Source organism: Brachyhypopomus gauderio, chromosome 4 (assembly GCF_052324685.1).
Source record: "Brachyhypopomus gauderio isolate BG-103 chromosome 4, BGAUD_0.2, whole genome shotgun sequence".
NCBI lineage: Eukaryota > Metazoa > Chordata > Actinopteri > Gymnotiformes > Hypopomidae > Brachyhypopomus > Brachyhypopomus gauderio.
Window position 1 is genome coordinate 8946364 of NC_135214.1, and position 19028 is coordinate 8965391.

At 43.1% G+C, this 19028-nt stretch overlaps 2 protein-coding genes across 3 annotated transcripts in view; one reads left to right on the forward strand and one right to left on the reverse strand.

The window, feature by feature from the left end:
* asmt (acetylserotonin O-methyltransferase) overlaps window positions 1-19028 on the reverse strand; it is a 55295-nt gene that overhangs the window by 20994 nt on the left and 15273 nt on the right. The window lies entirely within an intron of this gene.
* On the forward strand, window positions 11234-13628 carry LOC143511712 (uncharacterized). Its single transcript, XM_077001289.1, has 9 exons — window positions 11234-11267; window positions 11490-11507; window positions 11594-11656; window positions 11837-11872; window positions 12037-12063; window positions 12396-12619; window positions 12798-12957; window positions 13151-13254; window positions 13593-13628. The coding sequence occupies exons 6-9, from the start codon at window positions 12434-12436 to the stop codon at window positions 13626-13628; spliced, it is 486 nt and encodes a 161-aa protein (XP_076857404.1). The 5' UTR covers window positions 11234-11267; window positions 11490-11507; window positions 11594-11656; window positions 11837-11872; window positions 12037-12063; window positions 12396-12433.

A 19028-nucleotide genomic window follows, 5' to 3' on the forward strand; every position in this document is an offset into this window, starting at 1 on the left:
GGCATTGGCCACAGTCAACATTTTGAGAAGGAGACTGCCTATATATTTTCAGATGAAGCAGAAGAAGCTCTGATGGATTCTGCAAATGATGAAGACATTATACCCACACTTAGGGAAGAATTATCAGAATGGGCTAGCATGTTTCAGGTGAAACACAATGCTGTGGATGCTCTACTGAGCATCCTTAAAAGACAAGGGCATTCTGATCTTCCCTCCACTGCAAGAACCCTTGTTGACAGTACCAAGAAGCATGAAGTTGAAGTTAGCAATGGTGTGGAGAAAATAAGATTGAATGTAGCTGATCAGCTTTCTAAAAACCTGAGCAGATACCCTTCAACTGTGACAAATGAATTACAGTTAGTTGACATCTCCCTCAACGTTGATGGTCTGCCTCTCTTTAAAAGTTCTAACAAATCCCTCTGGCCTGTCTTGTGTTCAATTAATTTGTCACCAAAGTGCATTTTTCCTCTCTGCCTTGCTACTGCTGCTTCCAAACCAAAAACTACTGATTTTGTCAGTGACACAATACAAGAATTGGCAAAGGTAATGGAGGATGGTCTGTGGTGGAAAGGCAAGCATTTAAAAATTCAACTTAGATGTATCACCTGTGATGCCCCAGCCAAGGCAATGGCAAAATGTGTAAAGCAATTTTCTGGGTATTATGGATGTGACCGGTGCACCCAAAAAGGCCTCTGGGATGGTCGCATGACCTATCCTGAAGTTGACAACCTCACCTTGAGGACTGATCAATCATTTAGAGAAATTTGGCAACCAGAACACCATCAACAGGAGCATATCTCTCCTTTCTCCATCCTTCCAATTGACATGATCAAATCTTTTCCTGCTGACTATATGCACCAGTGCTGCCTGGGAGTAATGAAGAAATTACTGCTTTTGTGGACAAGAAGAAAGACATTCTACAGAATGTCACCTGGAGATATGACCTGTGTCAGTGAGCGACTGGAAGGACTAAAATCAAGCATTCCTGACTGCTTTGCAAGGAAGCCAAGGGGTTTGCAGGACATTGAGCGCTGGAAAGCAACCGAGTTCAGACAGTTTGCTCTTTATACAGGGAAGATTGTTTTGAGGGGAATTTTGCAAGAGGACTTATATGAGCACTTTTTGATCTTCAGCACTGCTTTGTGCATATTAGTGAACCCAAAGCTAGTGCAGACCCATGGGTCATATGCACACAAACTTTTGGAGTACTTTGTGGAAAAAGGAAGGATACTTTATGGAGAGACCTTCTTAGTCTACAATGTGCATTCACTGTTGCACATCACAGCAGATGCCCAACAATTTGGATGTCTTGATGGCTGTAGTGCATTTCACTTTGAGAGCTATTTGCATCACATTTAAAAAATGGTCAGGTCTGGAAAGAATGTTTTAAGTCAATTAGCTAATCGACTTGAGGAAATTTCAAAGGTGAAGTTAAGCAAGGAGAAAGAACTCACAATAAGGGGACGGAACAACATCTTTAAATTGACCCCTGAGGAATGCTGTGAAGTAGTGTCGCAAGAAACCCATGACACTGTGCTATGCAGGGTCTACACAAATTTAAAACCCTACTTAATGACACCATGTGACTCCCGCCTTTATGGAGCCTATGTAACAAATACAAGGCATTCAAGAATGCTTTGTCTTGACAAAAGTAGACTTCAGAAGAGAGCATTCATGGTGGAGGAAAGCCATGGCTCAAGAGTCATTTTGTCAATCCTCCATACTCTGTGACATCCATTTTGCTGGTGAAGCCTTCTAGTGCAAACACAAGACAGAAGGCAATTATATGTAAATATGAGCAAAATAATTTAAATACACCCAACTCAAAATGCCAAACCAAAAGAAGAATCAGAATGAGTGCTGAACCAAGGCAAAACAGAAATAAAATTTATAAAAGCACTATAAATAACTGATTAAAGGCTAACAAAAGCAACCTAATAAAGACATGAAGATATGGCAGTGACAGTGACTGATGAAGCAACATTAGAGAGCAGACAGGACGATATGAAGACCAGACAGGGCAGATCCTGGCTGGAGAAATCATAACAGAAAAGGTTGTGCATGTTAATTTGTTTGGGGTTGGGAACTCTGGTCATAGAGGGCCGATTTTTATGTTTTCATTATGTGTATTTATTTGTTTTAAATTTATTTTTTTTATACATTTATACATTTTAACAGGTGAATCACCGCTACGTAGTAATTCATTTCACTAATGATGATGAGGTTGAGGCTGCACCGTCATCGTGGTTGGAGTGGTGTGATGGGGTAGGACTGTGTTTAAGTATTTTTTTTTACTTATTATGGCAAATAGAAACATTAGTAAAAATTATACTTCATTTTGTCTGACAGGTATTGTACTGTTACTGGCCACATACAAATGCAAGCATCATGGCCAAAAAATATGCAGTGCCAGATAAACAGTTATGGTCAAAGCATGCTGTAAGGGTTTTTTCTGAGACAGGTAAACTGTTCAAAATGTACATTTAGTAGTCATCAATGCGAATGTAAACTTACAACTGTTTCTTGATAGTGTGTCTATATAAACGGCTTTTATCAACAAATTGCCCTGTACTTTATGAACAGATAGTTATGCTTTGGCCAGACACCGGGCTCAAAAAGCTCAAGAAACATCACATGTTGATGAATCTGATGGGGATACATCAAGAAAGATCATTCTTCCACAACGGTTCAGAGGTATTCAGATGAATGACAAATACAAAAATCTCTTAGTTTATATGAGCGGAGGGTTAGCCTCCGCCTAGTAGGGGGTTAAAGGAAATCCCTCACCTAGGATGACCGAGAAAGCGACAGGATCTGGGTCCTCGCTTCCGATGCTTTAGGTCTCATTTACTCACTCTTGCAAGTATGTTTGTGTCTGTCTCGCTGCAAAGGACTATCTGAGTGAATGCTAGAGATGTGACAAGGGGGGCTTCAGGTATAGGGTAAATCACGGTGGAGCCTGAAGTAGAAAAAAAATGTCAGCTGAACACCTCTCTAGTTATGGTGTTTGTCCCGCCCTTCTCAGATCTAGCGAAACAGGAGAGACGCCCCTACTCCTAGGCAGGTCAATCAGGCAATGGTGATGGGAAAAATGCAATAGATTATTTGTTTGTATTACTATTACTATTATTACCATTCATTTACTATTTCTCCCTGTGCAGTTTCAACTTCCCCTTCTCTTATTATATCAGTCAATCACACAGTCAATACTCAATTCAAAATATTTATAACAATAACAAAAAAAAAATCTTTTTAAAAATGTAAAGAAAACACTGCATATGGTAACAGCATACACATACAGGTCGTCCGTTGCTCCTCCCCTTTGAGCGACCGGGAATTTCAGTCCGTAAAATCAAAGAATTAACATAAACAACAGCGATCTCTCTACTCCGGGTCTAACACCAGAGTGTACAACACAACATTACAATATTACACTCACTTATCAACAGAAAAGAACTGAGTCTTTGGTTTGGGTGACAGGTGAAGCTCAATTACCAGTCTGTAATGATGGGGCAGACACTGAAGGATGTCAGTATGGCAGGGTACCTCACTCCGACAGGAACATAAGGAGAATCACGTAGAGGCAAGTCTGTGCGAACTCTCATTTGCTGAATGAAGACGGCGCCGCTGTAACTCCTTCCCCTCTCCCACGTCACCGACAACGGAAGGGCATTCAGCACTCGTTCTCCTTCTCGGCACGGGAAAGTTTACTGTAGGATATGTGAGCCACTAGCCCGCCTTCTAGTGCTTCTCGTAACGGACTCAACTCCGTTTAAAAGAGAAAAAATATATATATTTAAAAAAACCACTGTTACGCAGAGTTAATGAGCTTCTCCTGCGCGTTGTGAATGAAAAGAAACCGTATGAGCCCTCTCGGCCGTACGGTTAGACTCCGTCTTCATAAAATAAATCAGTTCGACTTTGGCGAACTAATTCTCCTTGGCCATTAACGGAAGGGCGATTCTGGCGAACCAACTGTGACCCCACAGTACCGTATTCCACCGCTATTCAATAGCCAACTCAAAGAATTAACTAAACAAGGCACCCAGAAACATTATTATATGCATGTTATATGCAAACAATAACTGGGGTAAGTATTGTGGCCATCTTCGTTTTTTCTCTACTGGCAAGGTCCTCAGTAAATCATGCATAGTGCGGTTAAACCTTTCGCACTGTCCGTTTCCTTGGGGGTGGTATGGTGTTGTTCGACTTTTCTGTATGCCATACAATTTGCATAATGCTTTTAGCATCTCACCTTCAAAGCACCGGCCTTGATCAGAGTGTATTCGTTGCGGCACCCCATACACATAGAACCACTTCTCGGTCAAGATACGTACCACAGTGTTGGCTTTTTGGTCAGGAGTAGGGAATGCCTGTGTAAACTTTGAAAACACGTCTGTCACCACCAGTACATTCTCTCGACCATCGCTGGCCTTCTCAAGCAAGGTGAAATCTATGGCCAGTACTTCCAGAGGTTTGGAGGCAACCAAATGGCCTGGAAAAGTTCGTACCTTTGGGAACCCAGCTTTAGCTGCTACACAACGGGCACACTGCTGACACCACCGTTCGATGTCCTTCCCCATCTGGGGCCAATAGCACCTCTGCCGCACTAGGTATGCTGTTCGTTCGCACCCCTGATGGCCATGGTCATCATGAAGAGCAGTAAGTACTTCGGCCTGTAAGGTCTCTGGTAACAGCAACTGCAACAACTCCTTGTACTCCCCCGGCCCATGAGTCAGGCGGTAGAGCACCCCGCCTCGTTCTCTTATCCGTTTCCAGTGCTTGACCAGCCCCAGCACCGGTTTCTTTTCCACTGCTCGCTCTTCAGAAGAAGGGGGTCGGCCCCGCCCCCAATACACTAGAAACGCTCCTATGGTTGGATCTACTGCTTGAAGGGCTACGAGATCTACTTTTCGACGTATGGGAAGGGCATCTATAGTAGCCAGAGAACCAACACGCGGAGACAAACTTGGACCAATGGATGGAACAGAGAACCCAGGAGCAAGGTCTTCTATGTAAGAAGGTGCAGGTAAGTCAGGTTGTCGGGACAAAGCATCCGCAGCTCTATTGGTGCTTCCAGGTCGATATTTGATATCAAAATTAAAGAGGGCCAACTGTGAGGCCCAGCGCTGCTCCACTGCGCCCAACTTCGCGGTCTGAAGATAGCTCAGAGGGTTATTATCGGTTAGCACCGTAAACTTGGCCCCCAATAGATATTCCCTGAATTTTTCGGTAATGGCCCATTTCAACCCCAAAAGCTCCAATTTCATGGAACTGTAATTGGACATATTTCTCTCTGTCGGATGCAACCCCCTGCTTGCGTATGCTACTGGACGTGGTTTTCCCTCTTGTTCCTGGGACAACACGGCCCCCAGACCCGTATGGCTTGCATCTACTTCTAAGATAAAAGGCTTGGCAAAATCTGCATATGCCAAAACGGAGGCAGTTACCAACTTGTCCTTGAGTAGGCAAAATGCCTCCTCACATTCGTCACTCCAATGCCCATCTAGTGGGCTCAGCCTAGGTCTCGACTTAGTTCCTTGAAGGGCGGCTACTAATTTATGAAGCGGCGCAGCATATCTCGCAAACTGAGGGACAAATCGCCTGTAGTAGGAAGCGAACCCAAGAAAAGATCCAAGTTCCTTCACCGTTGTTGGACGCTGCCACTTCGACACCGCGGTAATCTTATCAGGGTCAGTCGCTACCCCCGAGGCCGAAATCACATGTCCGAGGTAATGGACTTCATCCTGAAAAAAACGACATTTCTCAAGTTTGAGTTTCAAATTGTGCTGTTGCAATCTTCCCAAAACCATCTCCAACCGCTGTAAGTGAGACTCAAAAGAGGAGGAAAAAACCACAATGTCATCCAAGTACAGTAGTAAAGACTGGAAGCGCTCATCTCCGAACATGCGCTCCATGAGTCGCTGAAAAGTACTGGGCGCATTACAAAGGCCGAAGGGCATTCGATTGAACTCAAATAGGCCGAAAGGAGTGCAGAATGCTGTTTTTTGCTTGTCCTTTTCTGCCATAAGGACTTGATTGTATCCGCTCGTCAGGTCCAAGGTGGAGAACAATTGAGCACCAGCCAAAGCGTCCAAAGATTCCTCAATCCTTGGTAATGGGTAAGCATCCTTTCTCGTCTTTGTATTCAATTGTCTGTAATCCACGCATAACCGTAGAGTGCCATCCTTTTTCTGGACCACCACAATTGGAGAGGAATAGGGACTACAGCTCACCCGCACCACTTCCCTCTCTAAAAGCTCTTGAATGTGTGCCTTAACCTGCTCATACTGGGAAGGTGGAAGCCTGCGATAGCGTTGACGAACTGGTGTATCATCAATCAATGGAATTTCATGTTGTACTAAGCTGGTACACCCCAGATCACCTTCAGTTTGACTAAAGACCCCACTATACCGTTGGAGCAACTCCTTCCCTCTTTGTCCCTGAGCTACTGACAAGGTAGGCCAAGAAAGATTAGACAGGTCTAGTGGCGGACTCCCAACATGTAGTGCCTGTATAACAGCAACACTCCCCTGATCTTCAACCCTCTCCTCCAAAGTCACCACTGGGTTTTTGGTTTGTAGCGTTACCAAAAATAGACTTCCCAACACAGTACGGGGTGGTAGCCACACATCCCTGGTCTCCACATTAACCACCGGCACCCAAGTCTGGCCTCTACCAAAGGAAAGATAAGCTCTAGAAAGTAAAATGCCAGGTGGAAGCTTACTATTCCCAGGCTCCAGCAATACAGACTGTAGTGATGTCCCCACATGCTGATTGCCAACCGCTTCCACTAATTGAACTGAGCCTGCTGGAATGCGGATGGCCGTCCGTCCCGCCACCTTCACTGAGCCCAGGCAACCACTCGGAGGCAGGCAGTCTAACTGATGGCATTCTTTAAAAGCCTGCTGCCACACATACCCCACTGACTGCAAAGGTGCCATGTTGTTCAAACAATTCACGGTAACACGGGCCGATCACATTCATGCCCAATAATCCCGGGACCCTAGACTTTTGAATTGTACTATGGGGGTCAACAGGATCTCTAATGACCAACACGCCCATTGCCACCAAGGTCCTATCCAATACTTGCATATCCAACTCCAAATAGCCGATGTAGGGGACTTCTAAACCATTAGCTGCCCTAAGTTGAAGCCAGCGACATTGCTGTAAGGGTCTAAAAGCAGACTGAAAATGTTGATTAAAAAATGTTTCAGTAACCGTGGTAACCATAGAGCCTGTATCTAGTAAGCAGGGAACAGAAACCCCTCCCATGCATACATCCATGACAGGGCAAACTCCCATCAATCTAGATAATGGGCTAGAGGGCAAAGTCGAGCCATCAATAGGTCTAGCTGGCGGTTGGCCCTCCCCACCAGCCAGTATTAGTTTTCCTGCGGCTCGGGAGAGATACCTGCCCCCCTCACCCCCCCACTATCTGGAAACCTACCCCCCCTAGGCACTGGATTAGCTCCTCTCCCTTCCCGACAAAATCTTGCAATATGGCCTGGTTGCTTACAACGAACACAAATTGGCCTACCAAAAGAATCATATGGGTAGGATGGAGTAGTCTGACCCAAGGGAGCCCCCATTGTAGAAGGTGGCTTGACGCCCAAAGACAAATGTGTCAACAACATATCCAGTTGAGCTTGTTGTTTTTTCAAACACTCCTTCAACTCCGCTAACTCATTACTCGGTTGAGCCGTTACTGCTTGGCTGGCGGCCCTATACTCACCTACTACCTCCAGTTGAGTATCACAGGAGTATGCGCGGGTCCTTGGCACTACCCCATGCTCACCTTCTTCTACCCAACGAATAGCATCACTGCGTATAGTTAAAAAAGGAACATTAGGGTTAAGCCTCACTGTACGTTTTAACTCCCGCCGTAACATGCTATCCCGGACGTACTCAATGAATTGATCCCGAACCAAATGATTGGCATTTGCAATGGGCCTAGGGCTTTGGCGTTTAATAATCTCCATTAAGGATAAAAGAGAATGTGAATATTCTCGCAAAGACTCCCCTTCTAACTGTCGACGTTGAAAAAATTGCTTTTGTAGCCCAATATAAGATTTCGAACAGCCATAAATATCAGCCAAAATAGTGAGAATTTTCTCTGGGTCATTTCTCTCACTAGAGGGGCGAAATTTAATCTCCGTTTTAGCTTCCCCATCTAAATGATCGTATATAAATAAGGCTTGTTCACGTTGCGACATGTGACGACCTTCCAACGACCTGCGCACCTCCTCAACCCAATCATCTACTGAGGGCACATCTGAAGATTTACCAGAAAACCTAGGACATTTTCTCTCTCTTGGAACGTAGATATACCGCTCAAACCGGTTTTGGGCCTCCCCCCCATTACTGGCTTGGGTCTCCTCCCCATTACTGGTGCTAGCACCCACATTAACCCCTTCAGTAACTTTTAATCTATCATTTTCGGCTTGCAACTGCTGCACGCGTTCATTCAAAACCCTTAATTGTTCTTCCATATCAGAATTATGGAGAGACATGTCACCCCAATAAAAAACCACCAAGAGTCAATGTACTTAAAACAAACAAAAAAAACGAGAGCAAAAAAATGATTTCCAGCGTCCCGAAGAGCCGTCAGGTCTGTAGACTTCCTTGATCGCGGCCTCCTGACTGGCAGCTTCCCAGACCACCCCGTCCGTGGTCCCGCTGGATCTGCTAACAAATAACCACTGCTTTTCTTCCACCCTTTTTTTTCTCTCTGCAAAAAACCACCCTATACGCACCGCTAGCTTATCAAATATTAAGTGTCCCAAACAAATCGGTTAATATACGCTCGAAAAAGCTACATCAGCCCTCTTATCCTGCCGACTACGCCAAATTGTGACCCCACAGTACCGTATTCCACCGCTATTCAATAGCCAACTCAAAGAATTAACTAAACAAGGCACCCAGAAACATTAAGAGGCTGGTACATTAACAGTTTTATTATGGACAAGAAATTTGACAGATACACACATCAAAGCGATATCGGACCCACGTCTAAAATCACCTCCCCCTAGCACAACCTGGGCCCCGATAGATTATAGAGGCCGCCTAGTAGAATAACCACGCAGAAACGGACCAACAATGCCCGCCTGGGTTCCACCTCCCCGTAAGAAATTACCCACTATTGTTCCATTAATTCAGTAAGCAAACAATAAAATGAGAAAAACTTACATAAATATACTTCCAGTCACCCACACTAATCAAATCAAAATAAACCAAACGTGACACTGCAACCGTCCATCCGGGGGGGGACAGAAACCCAGCGTAAAGGGGCTAAATATCCTCTACCTTTCAGCGTGCTATTCCCAATCGTCGTTCCCAAATAAACAGGGCACCAGAATAACCAGGGGAGGGTATTAAAAACCACCCTCCAAAGCCTCCAAATAACACTAAGACATCCCGTTATTAACTATTTAAAATATAAAATGCAGAGATACCCAAAAAAAAAGGGGAAGAAAAAAAACAGTGGCTATTGTTGCTGGCTGTACAGACCTAAAAAAACACAAGGAATGGTTATCCACATATTAGTATGAAAGCTGACCCACTGAGGCCAAAATGCCTCTAACTATGCATACCGGTTAACTGTAGCAGATGGAATGCACCGCACAACTTCGCTTTGTAGTACTTCCAGATATTCCCCGGGACTCTATAAAGCATACAAACAATTAACTACCTGTGCGTGTAGCCACATACCATACCATAGCATATACGAGGCCTGTACTTGCCACACAAAATCTGCCACCCGACACTGCTGGTTCAGAAAGCCCCCAATCTCCTTTTAAAACAAATAAACAAACAAACCATTAATACACTGGACTGGGACCGCCGGTTACTATTAAAAAACACCAATGCCTGACGATACTACGACCGTAGTACACCATACCATAACTGCCGGCAATTACAGAGTGTCTAAACAAAACTAGCCATACCTGTATAAATGTGGGCTTCTCACACACCCGCGGCGCCAGCAAGCTCAGTCCCGTTCCTAGGGTCTTCCCCAAAGGTTTAAAATGCCAAATAACTTCACCCGATCTTCCCGACGCTCAGATTTGCCTCCACGAGATCAAACGATACTTCGTCCCCCCTACGCGAGACTATATAGCGGGTGAAAGCGAAATCAATAACAATGCAAGCGTCAAAATAAAAGCACCCTCCTGCCGGTACAGAGCCCCCGTCGCACAAGGAGGCTATAAGAGTCGCTACAGGTAAGCGGCCATTTTTAACCCAACGGTCTCACCTTTTGCCCCAGACTTCTACCCGTCACACAACATCGGTTTTCAGCCCCACCAGACAAGTTTTCGCTTCCCCACTCGCTTTTCTCCACACACCTCTTTTTTCTCTCCCCTCCGCTTCCCGCGTCTCCTAGCGACCGCTCCACGAGCCCCAACCCGTGCCCACCAGGCTCAAAACAAAAGGATCACTCGCGTTTCAAAATAAGTGTTCACATGCACTTTGCATCCCCTACATATAGATGATGTAAACATATAGTCACGGAACGGCACCCCCCCTTGCTGGCCGTTCCTGGTAACAGCAGCATAAATGACACACCTGCTCCTCGTAACCCTCCTCATCAGAGGAGGGTATTTAAAGCCTAAATGATCAACTGAGTACGGATGATCACATCCTCTTATTTTCACTAAAGCCCTTTTTCACCAAGGCTGCGCGCCTGACGTCTTTATTTGCTGTGCACATTCTTCGCCGGTCACACATACATAATAGTGTTTATCTTGCAGACGAAGATGCCCAAGCCAAGCAACCCAGAAAGAGAAAAACTCCTCTGTGTAAGTTTGTAACATTTTATAGGTAACCCGACCTTTGACCTACACTCACTGACAATTTAGGTACACCTTGTTGCCCATTTGTTGCTGCACAGTTTTATTAGCCCCCTTCTATAGCAATCATGAATTGAAACACCATATGATCACAAATTTTATTTAGGTGGTGGACCATTTTCAACACTTCATAGTAGTATTGTAGTAAGTTGTGTGCAAGTATCACGCATAGTATCATAGCTGAGGTTTTTAAATACTATTATTGGACAGTAAATGTGAACCTACATGCTTTTTTTATTTTACAGTTGATGAGCTGGATAAAGAAGGTAAATATAGTCTAGTTTTCTGAAATGTAAAATAAAACATGATTATGTTCACATGACACATGGATCTGTATATATACTGTATATATATTTACTATGCGTACAGATGATGTGAGTTTTCAAAAGAGGAAACAACCTAGATGTTTACCTGAGTGTAAGTAAAACTTCATTAAAATTATTACATTTCATAGGTTTCACTTAATGATAACCGATTTAGAGGTTTCTTAAGAATAGTACATTCTACAAATGTTGGCCAGGTAATTAAGTAAAGATTTAGCAGATTTAAACTAATAACGTCAAAAATTGCACAGCCATTAAGAAGAAAAAATTGTTGCTTACTTGCATTTACATGTGTAAATGTGTTTTCTCCACCCAGCTGATGAGACTGATGAAGGTAAAGAGTTTCCAGGAATACAAAGAAACATGTCTGCTTTTGCATGTCTTGGACCTGTATTAATTCTCTATTTTTTGGTAATTCAGATGAGCATGTCCTTCAGAGGAGGACTAAAGATACGAGACTAACACTGCCCAAGGCCCCTGAATGTAAGTAGACAATCCATGTGTCCAAGTAGAGCAGCCATATATGTTAATTCTTATCTTTTTACTGTGAGGTAGAGCAGCCATATATGTTAATCCTTATCTTTTTACTGTGAAGTAGAGCAGCCATATATGTTAATCCTTAGCTTTTTACTGTGAAGCTTTATTTTGTTTATTTGCTGGCAGATGCTCCATCCACTTCCACAGGCCAGCAGTTACAAGGTACAAACAGTGCATGCAGAAGAAAAGGGGATATGATTAAACAAAAACTTTAATTTGCATTGTAGTTTTCCACCAGATGAGAGGTGCAGTTAAAAATATAAGCACAACCACAGATTTTAATACACCTTTTAAAAATATTCTTTTTGTTTATTTCACTGCAAAAGCTCCACCAACTTCCAGTGGCCAGCAAGGTGATTTTCTGAGACTGTTATTTCTCTCTGTGTTTTATTCTTGTTGTGACATATGAGTGAGTAACTAAAATCACACAACAATACAAACAATGAGCTTCATTTACCAATAGCTTCCGAAGTTTTTTCTTAAATAATACTGCCTGCCTATGTGGGTTTTAAGAAGAAATTCCTTCTTATGAATTGTTGGTGAATGATGCCCAATATTAGTGATTGTTGTTAGTCATGATTACTTTTGACAGCTTGTACAACTGTCACTGCTTTTTAATGTTGTTACTAGTGCTCTCGTTAAGGTTTATGTAATTGATTTTATTTATTTATTTGTTATTTTGCAGAAATTGTGAAATTATTTGAGGCCTTGGAGAGAAAAGTCATGCTAAAATTAACACAGATGCAGGAGGAATTTAGGGACGCCATTGGAAGACTACTGGAGAAGAGCACAGACCAGCCAAGTACCTCCAGTGACACATTAGATTTGCTAAATGAGCCATGTGAATCAACAGAGGACTTGGAAGGCCTCTGCAGTAGACTGCAAGATCCTGCATACCGTAAGAAGATGGTACGTAGTAAGACTTGAACATTATATTACATACAACAGTAATTTTCTGTTTTAAACTTATCAGAGGTGCAAATTCCTCAAGGCCCACCTTTTATGATACTTGAGCCATGATATGATGCTTGATATTGATCTCGTCAATGCACTGTGAGCATATTTTCCACTATTGCACTATTTACAGATCCGATATCTAAGTCTCCAGGGGGGAGGCAGCTTGGGAGATGCTGTCAGGAGGATGCTTCGCAAAATTGGAAGCAACTCTCTGTGGACTGAATACAGCTTTAAAGGGAGAAAAGGAAAACTATCTTTTGAGGGACTCCCCATTAATGATGTCATCATACGTAAGTTTGATCCTTCAGAATAATTACAGGTTAATAAATTAAGTTCCATAATATTATTACTATTAATGTAATGTTGGTAAGAATTTGTTAAGATACTGTCCAATTTTATCAGATAGAATATCGAAAAGAAAACAATATTCTCCCTTAAAACATGTAATTTGCAGGTTTACATATTTAAATTGTGTATTTCAAGGTGCATGCAACAAGTGTTATCCTGAGGCAAAATGCCAGGAGATTGAGGACATGATTGCTGTCACGCTGAAACATGCGCCACATCGTGGGAGAACAAATAATCAGGTGAACTATTATTACTAATTGTTCTTTTTCTTTTATCCCTATAAAAGAAATTAAAACCTACATTCTAAACTAAAACTAGTCTTTAATTATGATTGAAGGAAGCGTTTAAGCCTAAAACTGAATTGGTTGGGCTTAGCTTGGCTTGCCTCTTTAAAATGTAGTGGCTGGCGGTACATCCTCAAAACCGCGGTCTTAAACTTGTGGTTTACGCCTGCATCTGAAGTAAGCGCATAATACTATAATTAAACCACATGTAGATAATATATCTAAAGGTGTTCAATAGCCAAAGGTCACAAAATTAAATGTTAACAAACGTGTATCTTTGTCTATTCTTTTAGGCTTCACACCAAGAAACCCTTGAAAAGGAGGCGTAACAGCGTTCAAATGCGCACATCGGACAGATTTTTTTTTCGCATTTCAAATAAAAAAATATAACTTGTTTACAGCCTATTACTTCTTGTGTGTTCACTTTTATTCCATATACAATACCACGATTTACTAAATCGATAAAATCGAAGTTGTTTTAGAAGTAACATAAGAAGTAGACCTAAACAATTTAACACATAAAAGACGTTTAAAGGACGTTCCTTAAACGTCCGCTCATTGTCCTCTGGATGTTTCCAGGTGGTCCTACAAACGTCCTTTGTAACGTCCACTGAACGTCCCCTGTCACATTTTGGCGACCCTACAAAAAAACGTCCAGAGGACGTTCGAAGTGTTGGTTCGCGGGACGTCCTCAGGACGTTTTTTTGTTAGCTGGGTAGTCGCTACTATTATGAATGTAGCAAAACGGTGACAGAAGCTACAGCAGCGATTAAATTAAAAATAATTTAAAGGCTAGCTTTAAACACGCTCTTCCCTGTCGTCTTCTCTCATGATAACATCGCGCGGAAAAATATTGACCTGTCTTGTCAATGTATGGAGCCAGATCCGTAAATGCGAGAAGCCGCTTTCGCCATTCCAGATGGCTCAGTCAAAACCATTAGAACATCTTAATGAACCAATAAATAACAATAGCGGCGAAAATGAGTGTAAAAATACCAGAGTTCACCATTTAAAACTACAAAAAAAATCTTGTTTCTTATTTTACCGTTAACTATCTACCTATTTTTCATAAGAGTTTGTTTTACCGCAAAATATGAAAACTTCAAAACGGCGAATTTCGCCGCAAGGTGACAGATTTTCATGCCTGCATCCAGTTTACTAAAATTTTAAAAAGCTCGCGCTGGTGAAGTGTGCTAAATATTAACCGCCATGCTTAATGTAGTTATTATACAGTGTACATTTGCAATATCTACAGACCATTTAGCAATTAACTAAAACCTTTGTATAAACTTTAATGGTAAAACTCAGTTTACATGCTACTGTGAAACAGAACCCCCGCGTTCCGCCATGTTTGAAAACGCTGGGAAGCTGGTGGGGTGGGCGTGGCTTGGTCCTAGAGGCGGTCTCAGAGCTCTGTGTCAGTCCGGAATCAGTGACCAATGGAGATTGCAGAGGAACGCCTTCATCTAAGACCCTCCCACACGTGAAATGTGTTCCAAAAGTCAGAAGCAAAAAACGAAGCAGAAGCAAAGAGAGATTTCAGAAGCAAAAGACCTTACTGGGAAAATCCCAAAAAACAAAAACAATGGAACCAAAAACTTGTCAAAATGCAAACGAAAGTAAGTTTCAAATAACCAATTATATTTAAAAAATATACTTTTGATATATTTTTTTCTGTTTTGCATTCATAACATATACTTTCTGCTCTTGGATTTACTTTTGCTTTTGTGGAACTATTGAAACAAAAATCACACCATAGGTAAGGCTTGGTAGATAATTACCTGAACCATTGATTGCAACTGCAAGTGATCGAGTCACGACCCGATTTGATAAATCGTACAACAGACGCTGCACGCTTACAGCTACCAATCTTACATGCATGAGACATGTTGATTAATTGTTTTTTAAACAATTAAACATCATGGATAGCTAAAGTACCACGGATAAAAAACATTTTCCGCCCAAAGCCAACAAAATGTTGAATGTTTGTGTTGATTAAAAATCAGCAGTGTTGTATAAAGTATTAGAGAGCCATACTTGAGTAAAAGTACGAGTACTCTATAAAAAAAATTGACTTGAGTAGAAGTTAGTGTTCTTTAAAAACTTTACTTAAGTAGAAGTACAGAAGTATTCAGCATTTTTTGTACTCAAGTATTGCAAGTAGTTTATTCAAAAATTTATTACTCAAGTACTGAAAGTAAAAAGTACAAGTACTGTGTTTTGAATTAATTAAAGAAAGCCTTCAAAGTTTGATTATCAATTGTTTTTACATATCACTTACAAATCAAAGATGTCAAAGACCACAAATACAAGTGTTCTGTATGTACAAACAAGTAGCAACTTAAAAAACTGGGCTTAACACTTCATACACAAAAAACCTATGTCCTGCTACGCCGTAGGTTTGACGCAGAAGTACAAGTTCGCCTTAATTTAGCTGAGAAAACGAGATGTATTTTGGACGTAAAATCCGTCAGTCGGATTCTAAGGGTGAGCCTACTGCCCTGCGTTTACCCTCAATAAATACCCTTACCCTATAAAAACACTACACTATAAAAATGGGCACATGATTAGTCGGCACAAAAAGAGATACGGACAGTGGCGGAGTTAAAGGGGGGGCAGGGGTGGCAATTGCCACCCCCAACAGAGTCCTTGCCACCCCTAGTGCCACCCCACTATAAATGGTCATTTTAAGAGAAAATGTGTGTTTCCTTTCATTCACCATTTGTATATGGACCCCTCTGATAAAGCCTTGGTCACCCTTTGGCCACCCCTTGAAAAAAAGTCTAGCTCCGCCACTGGACACAGATTACTGTTGCTAAAAACACAACTCAGCGTGACATCGCCTTTATGATTGCCAGCTAATGTTAAGTGAATACTGCAGCACGTCATGAACATAATTAGGTTAGTTAGCCAAGATATCTAACCTAACTAGTGCTTACTGATAGCTAAAGCTGGTGTGTCTTCTGTGCGTTATATTTATAACTTACATTGATGTGTTTCTTCAAGTTCAAATGTGAATTTTTGAAGGCCAATATTTCAGGCAGAGATGGCACTTCATCCTATAGGAATTTACTTTCGCTCCAGCAAACACTGTCTCTAGGTAGGGCTAGGGTGGTCTCCTTCCTTACCCTCACCGCCACGATCACTCAATGTTGAAGGTGTGGAAGGTGGCAATATATGTACATTAAAACGCCAACAAGCTTATTATGAAGCACTTATGCTGCTCTTCTGCTGTTACCAAACATGGTACCATCTCTTTTAATGAGATAAAAAGCGAATTATTTGGAATAATTTTTGAGTATATGTGTATTTGTATAAATATGTAAATTAAGCTGAAGGTGCTGGAAAATACTGAAAATGGACCTTCAAAGTGTCGTACAAGTGCATGAATTCCACCTTGTGACTGCACGCACAAAAATTGAGAGGTGCACGACCTCGCAACACGGCCGCGCACGGCCAATGCGCATGGGCAGAGCCACCGCGATTGCGTCATTTTTGTCGCGCAGACCCTTGCAGCAGTCACGATGTGTCAAGTGAACCAAGATTACGAAGCTCAAGTGTTCAGTGAAAGCAGCAGCAGAGTAAACGAGACGCGACCGGAGCATGTGCAGTTTTCTCATAAGACAGCCTGATCGCTTGACCCGGTGACAGTGCCAGCTAACAGGTTTATAATTGTAACAAGTAATTATACATCACGTAAAAAATGTATCGGAGTAAAAGTTTTAAACTGATGAAAAATATGTAGTGAAGTAAAAGTGGAAGTAGGAGAAAAAAAAATAATACTCCAGTAAAGTGTTGATACAGCATTTTAGTACTTAAGTACAGTAGTGAAGTGGTTTTACTTCATTACTATACAACTAAAAATCAACATTCCAAATTTTGACTTCACTGTGAATCAGAAGTTACAGATAGTTAGCTAATGTAGCTTATTAAAAATTATTTGCTTGTACAATTCTAGGATACCAGATGTAGCTATAGAGATTAATAAACACACTGCATAAATCTACATCTAGTTAGTTACCTACGTAGCCATACGGTGATGAAGCATCCTAAATTTTGTTTTGGATGTTTTGCTAATTTCGGCTTGGTTTTACGGTTGATGCATCCATTAGATAGCTGTCTAATTAACTTGAGTAGCTACCAACTAGCTAATGTTATAGCTAGCAGGCTCCATACGCAAACATTCACCGTTTCATTGACTTTGGGTGGAAAAGGTTTTTAATCTGTGGCACTTTAGCTTACCATGGCGTGTTATTGTTTAAAAAAAATGCAATCCAGACACGTGGAGTCGAGCTGTGTGATGGGGGCCAAGGATGCCCCTGGGACGGTGATTGGGACTCGCGCGAGCAGCAGGTCGAGGCACGGGGATGGGCCAGCGGAGACGGACACATTGGGTTCAGCTGCCATCGCCCCAAGCCAATTATGCTGGCCTGTAATGTCAGAGGGAGCATTGCATAGTGAGAGAGGCAGGGAAGCATCCAGCGCAGTGTCAACTACAGCATCCGTCGCCTGCGCAGACGTGGCCGTGCCTCTCCGCCTGCCATGCTTCAATGGGAACGCCGACTGGGCGGGCCTTGATGCACAGTTGGACATCGTAGCGAAGCTTGCGGGATGGTCCGGGAGTGAAACGGCAGCTCACCTGTGCCTGGCTCTGCAGGACGCGGCACGCGTGCTCGCTTCGGTCGTCAGCCACCAGCAGCGGCTGCTAGACAACTCCTGCCTGGCCGGCGTCGTGGACAAGGCGAACAGATCCGAGTCCTGGCTTCCGAGATTTTTCTGTTGGTGCAACAGGCTTACCCCTCTCTCCCACGTGAGGTCCAGCTGCAGCTGGTGCTTGGTCAGTTTCTGAACGCGTTGGAAACTCACAAGCTCCAAACACGTCTGCCTGGCTGACCCAGTTTCACTGGAGGAAGCAGTGTGCGAAGCTGCGTGGGCCGAGTTGATCTTGGCTGGATGTGGTAGCCCCTGGAGTGTGCCCCAACAAACCGGCTCCGGAACAAGGTGGGCTTGTGCTCCCTCTGGCAGTTCTGTGGTGTGCTAGTGCTGCGGTCAACATGGGCACAAGTCGTCACTGTGCAAGGCGCCGGGAAAGGGAAGTGGGGCCACACAATGAGGGACGGGTTGGCCCCCGATAGGGGCGTGTATTTCCCTCGTGTTTCTTTGGACACGGCGGACAGTATGTTGACTGCAACTTCGGTGAGACCACAGTAAGAGCTCTCATTGATACCGGCTCATCAGTTTCGCTGTTGCACCCCGATGTTTTGTCGCATGTTGCGACCAGTCAGTTTAGTATGCCTAACGAACGGGCTTGTCTAACTGCCGTTACCGGGGAGCGTGTCAAACTGTTGGGTGCAGGTTAGCCGATGTTGACTTTGGGCAGGGTTCTTATCCGCACCAGTTCTGGCTGGCAGAAATTAGGGAGCCGTGTATTCTAGAACTCTACTTTCTCTGTAGCACTGGAGCAGTTATTGATTGCGAGCGGGGTGCGTTGTTGCTTAATGATAAGTTTGTGGAGTTACGTGAAGGGCCGGCATGGTTGACATGGTTAGCGCGGACCCACTGCATGAATTGTGGTAGCGTAGTACTCAGAACCTCTTCGCCCAGCAGGGAAAGAAATTTTGGGACCTGTTAGAGCGTTTCAGGGATGCCTTTGCTATTTCGGAGCAAGACTGCATGAGGACGGAGTTGGCGGAGGACAAAATCGTCACAGCTGATGCTAGGCCAGTTCG